The sequence below is a fragment of the Drosophila gunungcola genome (assembly GCF_025200985.1).
Source record: "Drosophila gunungcola strain Sukarami chromosome 2R unlocalized genomic scaffold, Dgunungcola_SK_2 000027F, whole genome shotgun sequence".
NCBI classification, from domain to species: Eukaryota; Metazoa; Arthropoda; class Insecta; order Diptera; family Drosophilidae; genus Drosophila; species Drosophila gunungcola.
Window position 1 is genome coordinate 251,345 of NW_026453175.1, and position 18,348 is coordinate 269,692.

The window sequence follows — 18,348 nt, forward strand, 5'->3', positions numbered from 1 at the left end:
GTTTTTTGAATACAGCCGAGCTTGAATAACTCGATTGTATTATTTGTAACTTGAGTGGCTTTGAACATTCAACTTTTTTTTTCAAACATAAATTAAATTAATTGGACTTCGAAGCTTGTAGTCTCTAAATTCTTGAAAACCCTAAACAAAATAACAAATGGTCTTAGTTAAGTAAAATTTTTAAAAAGCATTGTTCAAAACTAAATATATTTTAGTTATTTGTAGAACTAAATAAAACATTTTTTAATTTTGATTGACTTAATCAGATTTTGACATCGTTCTTTAAAATCATAAAATCCAATACAAAGCTAATTTTAAGCTCTGTTTCCCACGGTTCATATAGAGTGTTTATTCTCAATAAAAATTGCATAAAGTTTTAAGATTTAACTGCCGATTTCAACAAAAGCTCCATTGTATCTTTCAATTTTAGTTATTTTACGGAAGTTTGTAAAATTCTTCACACGTCTACTCGCATTGCCTCGCTCTCCTCTTCTCTCACCGCCCTTTATCACCATCTTCGCATCGAACAAAGTGACAAAAACATAAAAGAGCAGAACAATAACAAACGAAAGAATTCCATCATCGCAATAGAAACACGACTATCTTCTGTCTCGCTTTAGCGAAACGAAAAAAAAAGAAGCCCAATAAATAATTTAAAAAAAAATTGAGAAATTAAATACGGAACGGCGTTATTTTTGAATCGAGAATAATCGGCAACGTTTTGGTTGATTTTTTGGCATTAAATCGAAATTCGTAGGAATATTAATTGTTAACGTGGCCTTAAAAATTCGGTCAACCGTGTGAGTAGACAACAGCAAAATACAGAGAAAACACAATTTGTTTACTATGTGTGCCAAGCAATTCCGCCCGACACCACCCCCACCCGCTCCCCATCACATTCCACTCCTTCATTGATTTGCATTTTGCACAGAGAAATGGTTGACCCTACATTTCTGGCTCTGGAAGTGGTTGCAACTATTGTTTGGCCACCGAGCTCACGTGCCAACCACACACACACACACACATGATTACCCAAAAATATCCCAAGGTGTATACGCTTCTTGTCACTAATCAATCACAGGGAATTTTCTTTTTAAAATTTTTTCTAACACCTGAACACCTGAAAACTAAGTCAATTTCGGCCGAAAAGTTGCAAAAACAGGGCTACAATAATAACACGAGCTAATTGCGGATACGGTTGTGAATTCTCTCTAAATAATGTCATCTATTTTTCTTTCCACGAACCACAAAACTCATCCTGCGTATAAAAACAAAAACAAAATAATTGTATCTGCGAATTGCGTTGTATGAAACGGTAAGTAAAACAAGCCGTCCCTTAAAAACCGCCCCATTGTACCACACATCCCTTCAGGATTTAGGGCTTTGCCTATGTAGTTCTGGGCTTGGTTTTTATTCTGGGTGTGTTCCTAATGGGTCTATGAAGACGTTACGGCGATCCTCTGCGCGATATAGGGCAAAATAGCGTGCTTCGCATCTCCAACCCTTGTTCACAGTTTCGTATCTCTCTCCCCACCCTTAGTAGCCACCCCAAAACCGTGGAAACTGTGTCACAGGCTGTTGACGGTGCGAAAGCTAGGAAAACTACACAAAGGGAAAATTCTGCACTAAACAAATTGGAAATATTAATAGTCAATGAACTGTAATTCGTTATTATTTTTTTTGTAGGCTATATTAATTTTAAAAGTTTTGAAATGCCGGCAATTCAAAAAAATGTTTAAGTACAAAAACCTTTTTTGTCATATCATTTTTTGCTTATGTGAGCGCTGCGTTTTCCAACCCTACTCTAGCTGCCACTCTCTTTTTGTACTCTTCATTCCTCACATTTTCCTCTCTTATAACGCATCCTTTGCCGGTCAAAGCTTTTCCTCTAAATAATAAGCTGGCATGAGAAAGGAAAAAAGTGATTAAAGTAAACAAACACACTGAGCTATGAACTGTGAACACTTTTTATGATTCTTCTGAGATTTGGTTGGGCCAACAAGCACGTTGACAAATCAATGCGAAGGTCCTTAATTATTAAGCGTTGCCCTGGCAACCCTGGCCTTTCGACGGGTCCTCCACGCGTGGTCAAAACACTTGTCCCGGGGTTCAAATACCTTTTAGCCAAACGAGGGTAAACAGAGGCCGAGCAAATTGGCCGTCGAGTGTATTTGCAGGCCAATCAGAGGAAGATAAGGAACGCAACCCAAGGGAAAAATCAATAAGCAGGGGTCAGGAACTTTCCCTGGGCGTAACGCTTTCGGCTGCCTAAACCCCATTTTCATACGGTTAAAATCGATGGGTTCTCGGGACCAGTTCCAATCGATAAACCAGTTTTCACACAGGGCAAAGTCAAAAGGTTCCAATCTCACCGACTCGTCGTCGTTGTCTGTGAGTTGTGTAAAAATGTTTTTCTGTTGCTGTTTCTCCTGTTGTTTGAGGTGAACTTTGTCTCGCACAAAAGTTAAACACGCAACTGCCTCTTTCCCTTTTGACCTCTGACGTGGTCTCAGTTGCGTGTTGATGTAACTTCGGGTCAGCCTGCGTATACTTAATGACATTAGCTGCAAATCTAGCATACGCCCTGTCTGCGCTCGTTTGTTATTTCCTTTCGCATTCCTAAAAATAGCCCAGCCTTGACACTTCGAAATGGCAAGCGAGACGAAGTTCACTTGTTGTCGATATCGCAGCTGTAGGGTAATAGATTAATCGGGCTAAATTAAAATGCAATTTAATTTGAGACTCTCTATGTGCTTTCTGCACTTAAAAAATTGGTATTAAATAAACTTTCTATGAGGCCTCGAACATTTTTTGTTTCTATTTTTTCCATTTCTTATCAAAACAAAGGCAATTTTTTATTTACATTTTGGCAATTTATTTCAAGATCAACAGTATAAGAGTTGCAAAAACAATCGATACTGGCAATAAATGATTCAGTTAATCAGTTGTTAATTTTAATTCACCTCTTAGAATTTTTATTTATAATTTACGATTTTTTTCGTGTGCCACAAATACTAAGCAGGGCCTTATCAATTTGAATAAAACATATAGCAAAGACTATACACTGGAATGACATCATCGTTTGATGGTATTTGGAACGTTTGGCGGTGTCGTCATTTGACATATTTTATTGACCCATTAAGGGAGCAAGCAAGATAGCCTGTTGCTGTCTAATTCTTAGCTTGTATGACCAGGTGCCAAGATCCATATCGAGTCATAATACCCATTCATTAATAGCAGTTAGATGCGATAAATGCAAAGGCAGTGATAAGATAAGGTGAATCAAGTGTGAGTGCCCTGTCTCAGCCTTATTTTTTGGTTTGATTCATTTGCTTTTCGGCGACCTTCAGGTCTGTGGTTTGCTTTATTCCGATCGTCGGCTTACAAACAGATTGAATCGGCTTGGATTGGATTACCCCATCTCTATTTTTAGCTCTGTCGTGGTAACGGAAATCATTTTCAATATTTATTCGCATTTATATGTGATTAGCAATGCGCACTTTGTGTGCATTTCAAAATGTTTGCACATCGAATACCATGCGCGGAGTGCTTATACCTTAAAATTGTCTATAAAGAATGGCTGGCAGGTGACGCAATTCCTCGAGGCTTTCTCCTCGATAGGCGGGGCCATTCAACCCGCAACCTCTGACCCCTTGGAGGTGGCAATTAAAACGGAAGTACTGGCAACCTGTTGCCGTTGCCCAAGCTCATTAAATTCGAGCTTGGGAAGCGGGCCGGCCGAAGCCAGTTGGCCAACAGTTTGCATGTGCCGCAAAGGTTGGCATTAATTAGCCAGGCCCAGCGGCTCTTCTGGGAATATAAACTATTACCACATGAATTTTGCAGAACTTTTGAGGTACACTGTGAAAAATTATGCATATGCGGGGCTAAGTTTGGATTAAAAGCTGAAATTAGAGCTTAGCTTTCAACTTTTATATCACTTAATGTCAAATAAAGCTGTTATAAAAGCCAAAAATTGATTCTTATATGTTAATTATAACAGTAAAATATGCTAATTTAACCAAATTAATATGATGATGTCATGATTATCATATGATGAAAATTAATCATCTTAAACACAGTTATAAAATATGGTTATCTTTAATTTAATTAGAAATATGGGTTGTAAAGTAGCGCTAAGAAATTATTGAAACTGTGGTTCTTGTTTGTGAAATTTTCTTCAAAAATGTATTAAATTTATACGTTTACAATTTGAACTGGTTAATAAAGGGAAAAATGATCAAAACTATTTTAGTTTTGTTTAACATTTTAGTTACAAATGGTGATCAAGAGTTCAGACTAAAATCGAATTATTTAAAAAATTTGAAATCTTTGGCAAATTTTTTAATGGATTTCCATTTTTCTTTTTGAAATTTTGGAATTTTTTTAGCAATGTCAAAAAAACGCTGTTGTTTTCTGTAACATCTGCTATGCTAATTATATGGTAACTTGAATTTCATCTGCACTAGCGGAGTTTTTCCTGCAGATGTGAACGCATTTCCCACACGACCGTTAGAATGCAGATCGTAGATCGCTGTCAATCAGAGGCGATGGGAACATGTGTTCTAAGGCTGCTGCCCCCCCAAAAGAGGCGTGGCAGACGGCATTTTCCCCAACGATTCGTGCGCTTGCCAATGGTTAAAAATACCCGCGAGTACTTGTTGCTCTCGTAATCGCCCTTTCACTTGCACCTCCCCCCCCCATTTTCACGCCCGCCGCATCGCCCTTTGGTGCCCACTTAGTGGCGAGGGGTCAATAGACTAGCCAGTGGCTGAGAATGCACGAAAAGTGTTTTGTACTTGCTTGGAGAGTGGAAACGCAGAAAAGCAGAAAAGGCAAGTGGAAAATCAGTGGCGCAGAAAGGCGAAGAATGTGGCGGGGCACAGAGAGCGAAATTTTGATTAACATGATTATGATTGTTTATTCGGAAATTGAGATGTGCATTGTGCATTTCCGCATTTAAGATGATCAAAATAGTGGGATCATTAAAAAAGTACACATATTGAATACTAATTATATAAAAGCTTCAAAACAAATTCTTTTCAGTGCCTATATGGCGTGCGTGCAGATAGCAACAAAAAAAAAAAAGCCAAAATAACAAAGCTCCAATTGATATAAAACAGATAATCGCCAGCATAATAGCGCTTTTGTTATTGTTTTTCCATTGCCGAATACGCTTTGCGAATTTTCGTAATTTCGCTAAAATTCAGCATTGAATGGGATGAATCGCACAATGTTTAAATATTAACTGCAACAAGTGCAAAGGGGATTGAAACGAAAACAATTTCTATTTTCCCTCGACCGTTTTGTTGAATGCCAATTCTCTCGAATAGTTTCTAATAAATCTGTGAAACACAACCATCAAAAGCGAACAGAAACAAACAACGAACGGTCTAAAAATAAAAACAGAACAAACACATTATAAACAATGAGATGAAGTCGTTAAAAGTATGTGGCTCCTCTGCAGTCAGCCTTACGTCATTTCTTTTCCTTCTTTTGCCGCGACCCCAAAAACTATGACGTCAATGGGGTAGGCCAATAAATGCCAGAAGAAAAGAATAAAATACTTGAAGTCACGCAGAAAACGGAAAACAAGTGTTCACATCTCTGACACGAGCTGCAGGCGCCGGCGCAGTGCCTTCCGCTCGGAAACGTACTGTCGGATACAGATACTTTAGCATCTGAGAACATCTCTCGCCTCGGAGAATTAAGATACCCATAAGATACCATCCGATTCGAGTGCGAGCAGTTCATTTCAGTTGAGTTCTGTTTCTGTTCTGTTCAGTTCGGTTCGGTTTAGTTCCGTTTTCTAAGATTTCGATTTTTATTTCAATTATTTATTTATACTTAAGAAATATTTAAACTAATATAAACAAGTTCAACTTCAACCATTTAACCGAATATATTTTGTAAACTTCCTCGGGACTGTGTGCTTTTGTGAGTGGCCAGATTTTTTCAACGTTTCATATTTTCCCCAAAAGAAAATTGTACAAGTTCTATAATTAGATAGCGATGAGGATGGGGGAACGGCAGGGGGAAGGGGGGGATGGGAGATCTTTCATGGCTGCCCCGATACACAAAATCTACTCGCCTCAACCCATCTCGGAGATTCTCTCGTCAAGTGAGAAACACCCACTAAAAGACTCTATTCCCGCAGAACGAACACGACGATGACGACGATCTGTGGGATTAACTCGCCCTGGAACTAAACGATGGATCTAGCAGATCAAATCGATGACTATATCTGCTCGTTCGAGGGACTTGGTGACTTAACAATGGACTCCCTGGCCATCTTCATTTTCCTGTGGGCCGTTCTGGCCCTCTTCTCCGTCTGGCTGATCAAGCTGCTCTACCACAAGTATCTCAACAAGGACAAGTCGTCCAGTGCGGCCAACAGTCGCCAGACGAGCGTGGCCCCCACCTCCGGATCGCCCTCATCCGCCGCCGGCAAGACGGAGAAGCGCCTCTCGGAGCCGCGTGATCTGCTGGCCACCAAGAGCAAGGTGGAGGACCTATCCAAGCCCCTGACCGGCGGATCAGCAGGCCGAGGCCGCTCCTCAGCATCGCCCTTAAACACTGGTGGCGCAGCCGCCGGCGGTCCACGTCGCCGGGTGGTGCGCCAGAGTTCCACTGGACCAGAGAACCGCAAGAAGCGCTATGTCCCACCGCCCTCGAATGTCGTGGGTCCAGAAACGGTGAGACTTTGTTATTAATTTAATGCCCACTTGTATGTCAGTTAGTTAGCTAAATAAAACACGAGGCTTATCAGACAGCTCCCAAAAATAACGGCTTGAAAGTTAGTTACATTTCTCATAAAACTAGTCTTTGTAAATATTAATATTGTATAAGCAACTAAAAAAAAAAGACTTTAGCTAAATCTATAACAATATTTATTTAAAAGATTATTAAGCAATTTTCATCTAAACTTTATCTAGAATAATAAATGTGATTCGTTTTTTAATTGCCAAAGCTTTGCTTTGAGATCGTTAAAATATTTATTACAAATTATAAATTTAAATTATATTTATACTTGTAAATCAAAAAAACCGTGTGTTTGTGTTACATTTTTGACTATCTTTGTCTCTCAAAAATAGTCTTTTATTTAAATTGTAGTATTTTTAGGAACAGTATTAAAAGTAAACAAAAATTATAAAATTACCTTTAAATTATTCAATCTATAAAAATTTTTAAACTCAGAATCCCTTCTAATAAATCTTTTTCTTCAGAGTTCCGTCACCTGGACGAGCCAGGTGTTCCGCTGGCTTTATAGCGACCTGGTCATCGTCAACGAGCTGCTCATGTCCTGGGTGATTGCCATTAACGACACGCTGCGCAAGTCTGTGGAGGAGGTGAGTCCTATTCGAAAGATGGTTAAATGACATCAGACAGCTCGCAACTTTGACATCATTCATGGCCCGGGCTCTGATGTCATGGCTGAGTCTGACTTGGTCTTTATTGGTCGGGCATTAACCTTTGTTCTTGGCCCGCCTCGACTTTCAACTTGAAATCGATGTTCAGCTGCTTGTCTTCCAACTCTTTCCCACTCTCCAGCGGTCTGGCGAACTGGGAACTCGCTCAGCCGTAACTGATGTCGAAACGCGTTTTGTTTTCAATTTTTGTTTCCTATACCGTGTAGTCGTTGAGTGAAAGAGTTAAGAGTGTTCATTTATAGATTGGTGACAGGCAAACATAAACCTTATTTGGTGTTTGACTCACAAAAAAATATTTAAAGCTTGGATTGAGGAGAGCTATTATTTATTTTATTTTGCCAAAAACCATGTATTTTTAAGTGCTAAATTATATACATATGCTACAACATATGTTTTATGGCTTAAGAACTATTGCATAAATTTATTTGACCCACTGTTTAAAAAGTTTGAATTTTAATATTTCGTTTTGTTAAAGGGCTAATCGAAGAGCTTTTATTTATTTATTTTTCCAAAAACCATTTATTTTTAAGTGCTAGATTTATTTTTTATGTAAATTTCTTTAAGCATATATTTTATGGCTTGGGAACTTTTGCTTGAATTTGTTTAAGAAATTTGAATTTTAATGTTTCGGTTTATTAGAGGGTATCCAATAATCGAGGTACACAACATAAGCCTTGCTTGTTTTCCTCTGATTCGCTTTTTTATCGCCTTTTACGTGATCGGAGCCAGTCGTAGGCCAAGGTCAGAATTCTGTCGTTAGTCATTATCCCGTCTCTGAGCCGTAGCCCCAAAAACGCACGCCGCTGAATTACGTAATGTGCGAATAATAAATCCAGAGATGGACAGGAGCACAGCTGGTCGGTTTCGGGCAACAAGTTAATATATGTTTATTTCCTTTTGCAGCATGGAGTGGCCGTGGAAGTCGTTCGAGTGCTGCCCGACAGTCCTGCCCCCGGATTGAATAATATATTCTGTAATTGCGATGAGAACAATCCCGCTGACATGGTGAGTAAACTCAATGCATTGTCGGTTAGAACTTTAATCCCACAGTAACTTTATGCCACAGCTCATCACCTTTGACTGCGATGCCATGCCGGTGCTGCAGGTGAAGACCTTCCGCCAGAAGGCGGGCAAGGTGGAGACCTCCCACTACAAGGTCACCGTGTCAAGGTTCCGAGCCCGCATGGCCATTCCCATGAACTACAACACCCTGAAGGGAGAAATGCGTGTCGAGGGCTATCCCGATGTAAGTAACTGAGTTAACTGTCAAAAAATACCATATCAACTAAATTAAATCAAGAAAGAACGCTAAAGTCGAGTTCCCCGACTGTTAGATAACCGTTACTCAGATCAAAGTATTCCCCCACAAAATAATAGGAGTTTAGGTGGCGCCATCTATCGAATGCATTGCCCACCGCTAACAGTGGGCATTGGGTAGTGTTTTGCAGGCAGAACAGCGGCAGAGAACTTAATAACTCAATATCTTCTAAGATAAATATTCTCGAAACACACTTAATCGGCCAGTAACCAACATCTACCATGTCTCAGATCGACATGACAGATTTTACGATTTGTGGACTTTATAGTGGACGTGGCCACGTTTACAAAAAAACTGGTCAAACTTTAAATCTATAGCTTTTCCAAGATCTCGACGTTCATACGGACGGACAGACGAACAGGCAAACGGACAGACAGACTGACGGTCATGGCTAGATCGACTCCGCTGTTGATCCTTATCAAGAAAATATTTACATTATAGTGTCGGAAACGCTTTGTTCTACCCGTTAAATACTTTTCAACAAAGACAATATACCCTTTTTCTTCGAAGAGTACGGGTATTCAAAGGTTTTGGATGTGCCAGCTTAGTTAGAATCTATTAACTACTGATGTCAGACTTCAATTACATAATCCTTTACTCCTTTCTTGTTTTTAAGATTTTAACTAAAGTTATTACAACACTTTTGATACGAATGTAACACTTTTTTTAATTATGCAATCAATGCAGTGTAATGTTTTGAGTAGACAAAACCCTATACTTGCAAATGAACTGATTTTTTTTTTTAGAATAGCAATTTAATAGTATACTGAAGATGCAAAGTAAAATTAAATTAAATTTAATTAGTATTATCCTTAAATTTATCTGTTTTGACTTTATGCCAGGGTTATTTATTAAGTAAGGTAATGAAGATCGGTTCATTGTGTTTTCTAAAAACTATAGACAGTTAAAATATTTAGAAAGTCTATGTCATAATGACAAGATAATAAGTTCAGTAATCACCAATATATTCTTAACCACCAACATATTCCTCTTTGTCTTAAAAGGTTCGCATCGCAATGAACAGCGTGGGCGCCATCAAGGCGATGGACCAGGACGAACAACAGCTGCAAACGGTGATCAGCGACATCCTGACGACGGCGCTGCGCGACACCGTCTATCCGGTGGACTTCTCCATCTACTCCACCTGCCCCAGGGCCGAGGTGGAGCCCCTGGACCTGCCCGTAATCTATCCCGTCCACTATGACTCGCTGGCGGTGAGCGTCGGGAGCAGTGAGAAGATACCAGCTCCTGTATCCGTGGCTGTGGCTGTGTTGCGTTTCTTGTTCTCCGTTCTCCGTTTTCCTGTGTCCTCGTACACTCGTCATCGCACACAGAACTCAATTTGAGACTCTCTGTACAGTGTTGTCACCCGAAAAACAAACAGACACTTCTCATTGCTCTCGTCCTCCACTGTGTTTATGGAATTCGCCTTTTCTCTATCTCTCAGTTCAGAAATCTGCATCACATTTCCCGTGTTGTCGTTGAGAATTCGTTGTGTTTCTCCTTTGATCCGTGAAAGTAAAAAGAACTCTCTTTGCGCTCTCTCTTTTCAGGGCAACCAATACTTTCAATATTATTACAATTTCTAGTTTCTGTCACGCATTACTATAGTTGCTGATTAAAGGCGAATTTCATAAGACCCAAAACCCGACTTTTGAACCCCCTTCAGAACCCTTCCCCCGAACTCTCTGTTTTTCTCTGAGTCTCTCGCTGCACTCACTCATTGCATGTTGTCCTCCTGCATCCCACACAGCACAACATGGAGCATCACATGGGCGGCGTGGGACTGAGGGACTCCCAGCACATGGTTTCCGGCCGTCGGCTACTCGTGAAGATCGTCAAGGGCGAGGGAATTCGGGATGCCCACGATCCCTATGTGGTCATCGAGATGGATGAGCCTGCCCAGAAGAACCAAACGGGCACCCAGCGCGGCAGCAAACCCTTCTGGGATGAGCACTTTCTCTTGTAAGTGAGCTATTATTATTATGAAACCACAGGATTTGTTAATCTAATCACTTTCGGTTCGCTAAATTACTGTCCTCAAGTAGATAAATATTTAAAATCCCCTTTGGTGAATGTGTTTTTATGTTTATTGGTTTTCGATGAGTAGACAAATTTAAACAAGTCAATAACAACAGAGGTTTGTTAGACAAACATGTGATGAAATCGTAACTATACACCTATCTTTTATGACTTAAAGTCTTTTTAAGTCGGACTAATCATCGAGTATAAATTTAACTTAACCATAACTCGATGTCTTTATAACTAGAATTTTTATTAACAGATAGTGGTTGTTAAATCAAACATAAATAAACCGATCATCATAACTAATCATACCGTGTATATTTAATGCCGTAGACGGATGTCGGACCGAGTAGAATCTGACGATTATACCATAAAGCTCTCATAGGAACAATCGGAAAAAAAAGAAAAACAATTACAACTTTGTTATTTTGGAATCGCGGTTTAAATTTGATCAAAGTCGGACGACTATATCATATATTACAAAAAATATTACAAAAAAAAAGGCAAACCAATTGTGACTTCTCAATTAAAAAAAAAAAAATTTGAACACAGTAATGGTTTTATATTTAAGATATACGCATTTAACGCCATACGAACGATCGAATAATTGAGGTGGAAATCATCATTACTGTAATACGCATATGTTTAAAATGCTTAAGAGCTTAAAAAATATTTAATTTATTTTATAGCTTCTAGGGGATATAAACTTTGCTTCCTTTCTTGTTCAATACGGTTTTTTCTATTTAGCCCCCGCAATTAACTAAAAATCACATTTTTCTATCCCAATGCAGTGAACTCTCCCCTCAATCTGCCGAGATCCTGTTCGAGGTGTACGACCATCCGGTGATTGCCTCCGATCCGCCCAAGTTCCTGGGTCTCGGCCTGGTTGGAATCGATGAGCTGGCCGCTGGACCCGCCTCCACTCAGCTGCTGCAGCTGCAGCCCCGTCCCTATGAGACGCAGCCCGTCTCGGGATCCATTACCGTGGACTTTGTGTTCATCGAGGGTGCCGAGATACCGGCGGGCACCCGTCCACAGCGCTTGAAGGAGGCGCTGCGCCTCAGCACGCCGGCCATAAACGAGCACATCCGGAACGGAGCGGATCTGGCGGATGCAGCCGTAAGAGCTCTGCAGGATGGAGCGCTCTCGGGCAGCGGACAGCCCAGCAGGAGCACGTTGATTATCCACAGCGTGCAGCGAGTGAGTGTTAAATGGAAGAATTAGCCACGATTGTCAGGAGAAATAAAAAATAGAAACACTCGCGGGTTTTCCAAAGATCTCTACCAACCAATGGAGATTTCTGGTTCACACCTGATTGTTTTTAATTTTAAAATTATGTTTCTTTGTGGCAAGCGTGATCTCAATGGCTATAGAGGTTCCATACATTTCGTGTCCTCTGGTTCTCCCCCACCACCTCTATCGTTTTTAATTTCCTTTTGTTTCTCTTTTCCTTTATTTCATTTCATTCCCGTCTCTGATCCCGCCCAGAATTCGAGCAGCCCGAATGCATTTAAGGTAAACTCCCCACAACCTGGTCATCTTCTTCGATCGTTCTTTTGAGTTATCTGAGTTACTGCGTCTCTAATCCCGCCCTCATGATGGTTTACAAGTCATGTAGGCTAGTTAGTATTAAGCCAAGCTAATATCCAAATGTTTCTCGTTCTGTTTGCTCTGCCTAACTCCCAAAATGCGCTTCTCTAACAACCAAATCCTCGAACCGATCAGGTCGAGTTGAACAAAGAGGGTCGCATCGAGGTGACCGAAACGGCGACGGAGCTGGATCAGGCAGTGGCCCAGGCCTTCGAGCGGGCGGCCAACGAGGCCAAGGGTCAGCTTGAGCTGGAGCAGGCCAAAGAGGAGAAAGCCAGCCAGCTGGGCGAGACCCTCAACGATTCAGGTAACGGCACCGTCAACGAGGAGAGCACCGCGGAGGTAAGTGCACTGAGTTCAAGGGGTTTGTTAGTTTCGGCATGGCATGCGTTTCAGTTAGGAGCTGGAGAAGATCCCCCAATTAATACACTTCGAATCACTTGCAGTTTGGCCAACCCAATGCAGCCTCGTCGCCCAATGGCAGTGGTTATCACAACAACTACAGCCTCAATGGAAACGGCAATGGCAACACCAACGGAGCCGGATCGGGTGGATATAATAGCCTGCCCCGCAACGGTGGTGCCCAGCAGCTGGCTCAGCAGCACTCCGGATTAATCGAGGGCCACGACGTGGTCGATGACCGCGGGCGCAGCAAAAAACGTAATTTCTTTGGCACCCTGAAGAAGCGGCTCAGCCGCTCCAAGACACGCACCCTCTCGGCCGATCAGCCCAATAATAACAGTCATAAGTCACTATCAGCCACCAACTCGAATACAGCAACCGCCTCCGGATTCCCTCGAACAGCCACCGGAACCCTCAATGGTGATTCTTCCCGTTCATTATCTGTCGATCGTGCTACTCTGTCCAAAAGCAATTCACTTGGTAATTACCACCCAGTCACAATCCTCCAATCCGCCAGTGTCCGCCACGTTTTAACTATTTGAGCCCGGCTTAACGCACATTTTTTGGACTACTCCTGCATTCTGCGATACGGAACATGCATCACATTCAATATCTCATTCGAGATCACGGCATTTTACCTGTTTATCCCCATTATTAATTGCTTTCTGCACTCTTAAAATTTTTTTATTATATTAACATTTTAATATTTACCTAAAATATAGAGCAGAGTCTTGAGACAAAAAACTATAATTTTAACCCAATTTGCATAATGGTTTGAACTTCCAATACTTAAAAAAGATCTCTGCTCTTTTAAATCTGGGATGGTATAAATGAGAACAGAATTTAAAAAAAAAAACTGTCTTTTAAAAGTGTACTATAGTTAAAAATATAATTTAAGAGTGGGTGTACAATTCAATCAAAATCATTACGTTCCATACACCATATCTCATGTATATTTAAAATATTGTGTAATTTGCTTTTTCCCCTTCAATTTAAGTAGTTTGTTTATAGTCGTAACTAAAGCTTGAACTTTAATGTATTATTAACCTTTCTGTATTTGTATTTGTATCTATATCTGTTGTCTGTTTTGTCTTCTCTCCCCTAACACTTTCCTCATCAACTGCTAACCGAACTGTGATCCACAACACGAATCTGTATGTATTCCATGGTTCCTACACACGCACACCAAACACCAAACACTTATTCCAACCAAAAACACAAACACGGTTGAACATTTTAAAAATGTTTTGTAAATATTTGCCTTTTTTTTGGATTTTGGTATTTTACATTTTGGATCTGCTTACCATCGGTTGGCAAATGGCCTCTTTATAATTCATTAATTCGACTTGATTTTAATTATTTCTCATACTCTTTCTTTCTTTTCTTTTCTTTTCTTTTGTTTATTTCCATATATGCAAAATATGATTTGATGGGTCTTAACGGGTGCTTGGTTTGTGTGCCACTCTTGCCACTTTCAACTTGCCATATATCCAAACACACACTAAAAATAAATAAAACGCAGGACCCCGCATGGGCATTGGTCACTCCATCACCGACCACTCACGCCGCTCCTCAATTTCAGAATCCTCGGCCATCTCAGGCTTTTCATCGGCTAGCAATAAAACCTATGTGCACGAGGCCTCCACCCTGGTGCTGGAGACCATCGAGAATGGCGTGAAGCGGTGAGTTTGGATCACACACATGAACTTCCATTACTAACTAACGACTCCTCTTAGCCACTTCATTGTGCCTTTGGCCATCGCCCAGAGACCGCGTTGGCGTCGCAAGGGCACCAAGCTGCACATCTACAACGATCACACCTTCATCGCCAAGCATTTGAGCGGGTAAGTTTTCTGATTTTGTACAAATCTTACATTTTTGTGCTCCCAAATAATAATTAACAAAAGATACTTAAAACTTTAAGACATCCTGGAATATATTATTCGAATTTTTAGACTTTTATAAATGTTAGCCTATCAAAAATGTAAATCACTTCTATTCCAAAACATCAAATCGTTTTTTTTCGATATGCTATCAAAACATCAACAAATATTTTATTTTTTTGTAATTATGTAATGTACAGAATAATTTGATTTCCCAAAATAAATAAAAGCTTTTAATTTTAAAATTCATAAGAAAAGTGGCTGTCCCTATTTTTAAATCATTTTTAAAATCTAAAAGAGAATTCTTCGAAAAGGTTTACAGTATTTTGGTAGTACACAGTATTTATGTTTAAATTAAATTTTTATTTGATGGAATTTAATTTTATCTCAAGATATGTATTATTTTGAAACTTTCTAACTTAACAGGGATTTTATTTATGGGCTTCTTGTTCTCCTGCAATAATAATTTTTGTATGCTTAGGAAATAACAATAACAAAATAACAAAAACTTCTCGTTGTCATTTCCAGAAGCGGTCTTCAGTGCTCCATCTGCATGAAGTCCATCCCGAGGAGGCCGGGAAAACAGGGCTACGAGTGCCGCGACTGCCAACTGATCTGTCACAAGCAGTGTCACATACGGGCGCCCCAAGCATGTCCCAATCCCACGGTGCTCTCCATGGAACTGTAAGTGCATCCTCATGCCCGACAGCTTTTTGGACACCCTCTTCCCGATTCCGTTTCTTGAGGGAGCTGCCAGCCAGCCAATACCCAAATACTAATTTATTGATTTCGTTTTATTTTCTCTTTCCACACACAACACACACGAAACACACACAAAAACGCACGCACACACACCCCAACACCCAACAGAACGTCATTTCCGGTACTCACAGAGAGAGATCTGAACTTAGTTAACTAGTTCCTTATTTTGTGTCCAACCCAACTATCTAAATATTTATTCTTTTGTAAAAGTCTTGAGTCCGCCAAATGCAGTTTGATATTTACCAAGAGCAATTTTTAATTTACTCATTCCTCTGAATTTGCGTCAGAAGTGGAAAATTCGTCTTTGTTGTTTTCGGCTTCCGCTAGCATCCAAGATAATCCGCACCTTCACCTCGCTTGGCCACGCTGTTTCATTTTGTGTATATTATTGCCGGGCACTAATTTGAGCTCTTTTCTCATCGCACTTTTCACCAAATACGAAAACCACCGACCACCGACCCACCCACACCCCATCACATGGACACAGGATGGCCAGTGAGGAGTAGAAGGGGTCTCAGCAACATCACAGCACCTTTAGCCAGTAAAAAACCATTCTTAAATGCTCCCCAAGCGATGTGCGGGTCACTCTGACGCCAAATATTTCAAAGAACACACACACACAATCCTCCTTCGATTTGAGAAAAAACTCCAGGGTTCTAGATTCGCTCAGCAGAAGTTTTGAGAGGTTCGATCGTTTTCCAGTTGACCCTTCGGCAACTGGGAAATCGGGGTAAGCTGCCACCGCAATCGCATGAAGTTTCTTGTTCTGCTCCACTGTGTTGTGTACTAAATTAACACCCTCGCTCGGTTTTGATCGCACTCCGATCGTTACTAATGCAACTTCTCTTGAAGGTTCAGTTTTTTGCGTTAAGATTCGGCCTGAAACGGTTTGAAGCTTGTTTTTGATATTGTTCTATATGTCGGGATACTTTTTTCCACAAATCTAATAATTTTTTTTAAACTTATTTTCGCAGAACCAAACTTAATTCGGCGGCGGCAGACCGCAGTATACGGAAGCTGTGAAGGGGAATCCCCCGAGAACCCCATCGGATCCATCCAGCCCCTAACCGAGAAACCTTAATCGAAATACTACCCTAGTTAGATTAGACGGAGGAGCGCTGTGTGAACTATCTTCTTCTGCTATGGAAATCCTCGATATATTACGTTATTTATTTATACACTCACGCGAACACAACACACATGTGCAATAAGTTCTTTGGATTCGTTTTTAACCCCTTTCTCCGTGTCAACGTGCTTGAGCCCTTTGATATTTTGTATTTTCTACGAACACGAATAATAATTGTACAAAACAAAAGTTAACTAGGGTTTTCTTTTTTTTTAATTCGAATAAAGGGTAAAAGTTAAACACCATAGTTTTGAATAAAACATATTAAAAGTTTACAAAGGATATATTTAACATATTAAAAATGAATTCATTAATTTTTAGTTGAGTTCGATTTTGGTTCTTATTGGGGACTCATTTTTCTGTTAAAAACGAGTTGTTTGACTATATGAGGTTTGGTGGGTTAGTGTTAAAAGCAATCCTGAAATTCAATGTTAGGAAGGTAAGAAGTACATAATGTAAAATCATGAGCTTATAATTTAAAAAAAAATAGTCTATATATATATTACGGATATACATAGGCATATCAAACTCACCATCCGTTTTCATATTACTTAAAAACAAGAAAGGAAGCAAACTTCGGCAAGCCGAAGTTCATATACCCTTGCAGCTATTACAAAAATTAAATATTCTTGAAAACATTAAAATTATCATTTACTTGGGTATATTTTTAAAAACATTGAAGCTATAAGGATTTGCAGCTCAATTATTCGATAGTTCTCATGGCAGCTATATGATATCGTTTTCCAATTTAAAAAAAAAACTAAAAACGTAATTTTGAACTGTCAAATTATTAATAAGTCAAAAAGAATTTAAAAAAAAATGAATATTTTTGTTGTCCCCATGGAAGTTTTATGTTATAGTCGTCCGATTTTGATTAAATTTAAACCGTAATTCTGAAATATTTAACCATTTCTAAGTGTCCAAGAACTAAAAAAAAATTAAAAGACAGCAAAGTAATAATTTTATAATTTTGCAGGCGGACAAGGCTAGATCGACTCTCTTTCTCTAAAAGTTGTATAATAGTACACATATTACATCGCCGCAAAACAATCATAAAAAGGGCATTTATTTTCACCTTTAAAACAATACATACGAAATACAGGCGTGGAGTGGAGATCGATAAAAAATAAATTCAAACAAATTCTTCATTAGTAAAGATGCCGTTATAGGGTTGACCACTTACAAAAAAAAAAAAAATAATTCTAATAACAAAACGGCGTCGACTTGAAAACAAAAATTGTTTTTTAAACAATTTTTTTCGACCTTTTCAAATATTTTAAAAATACTCAAAATCAAAATCAAGTCCGAGGCAGATGGAATATAGAGTAGTATAAACAAGATGTATATTAAATTTCAAGGTAAGCGGTTCAATTAAAAGTTGAAAAATCTTGTCATCCACCTTAAAAAAATAGTTTTGAGAAAAACGCGTTTTAAGATTAGGGAAGGATTCCAATGGCCGGGGTCCTGGCCACGTAAACGAATTGGCTCTGTCTCCAAAAATAATTCGAATTTAAAAAAAAATCTTTTAAGGATCAAATTTTTAGATGTTTTTTTTAAATTTCTAGACCAGCATACCCCCTTAAGCAGCTGTGTTAACAGTGCAAGAAATATAGTGAAAAGTAAACAGTATGCATATATTGTTAGAGATGGATAAACAACGAATATTCCATTGATAAACCAATTATTTGAAATTCGATGACATCGACGTTATCCACCTCTAACAAAGAAATGTTAGGCAAACGTCTAACTAACAGAGAGATGTTAGGAAAACGTTGCATTAACAGAGAAATGTTAGAAAAACGTCAAACTAAC

The 18,348-nt window shown here is 39.4% G+C and overlaps 2 protein-coding genes across 26 annotated transcripts in view; one reads left to right on the top strand and one right to left on the bottom strand.

Annotated features, from left to right (window-relative positions):
• Nucleotides 1–18,348, bottom strand: part of LOC128256765 (zinc finger protein 33A) — a 181,192-nt gene that overhangs the window by 44,907 nt on the left and 117,937 nt on the right. The gene's annotated exons all lie outside the window — the stretch shown is intronic.
• On the top strand, nt 313–16,725 carry LOC128256758 (uncharacterized). 25 transcript variants are annotated; one of them, XR_008267808.1, is made up of 17 exons: nt 5,755–5,937; nt 6,158–6,695; nt 7,227–7,349; nt 8,334–8,435; nt 8,497–8,676; nt 9,753–9,962; nt 10,502–10,713; nt 11,565–11,973; nt 12,262–12,288; nt 12,499–12,705; nt 12,810–13,245; nt 14,288–14,447; nt 14,502–14,609; nt 15,177–15,332; nt 15,519–15,531; nt 15,898–16,140; nt 16,385–16,725. XR_008267808.1 is itself a non-coding variant. In XM_052987327.1 (15 exons), the coding sequence occupies exons 2-15, from the start codon at nt 6,276–6,278 to the stop codon at nt 15,565–15,567; spliced, it is 2,799 nt and encodes a 932-aa protein (XP_052843287.1). In that variant the 5' UTR covers nt 313–800; nt 6,226–6,275; the 3' UTR covers nt 15,568–15,662. The 25 variants fall into 25 exon arrangements, 21 of the variants coding, with proteins under 21 accessions (XP_052843287.1, XP_052843279.1, XP_052843278.1 ...); XR_008267809.1 differs by lacking the exon at nt 15,519–15,531; XR_008267810.1 differs by lacking the exon at nt 15,519–15,531 and having other exon boundaries at nt 9,753–9,929; nt 12,810–13,185.

Bases quoted from the DNA above. Each gene is read 5' to 3' on its own strand.
- LOC128256758 (XM_052987319.1), top strand. From the start codon at position 6,213: ATGGATCTAGCAGATCAAATCGATGACTATATCTGCTCGTTCGAGGGA. The intron at 11,974-12,261 runs GTGAGTGTTAAA...GATCCCGCCCAG, and splicing joins TTATCCACAGCGTGCAGCGA to AATTCGAGCAGCCCGAATGC. The intron at 15,333-15,518 runs GTAAGTGCATCC...AACACCCAACAG, and splicing joins ACGGTGCTCTCCATGGAACT to AACGTCATTTCCGGTACTCA.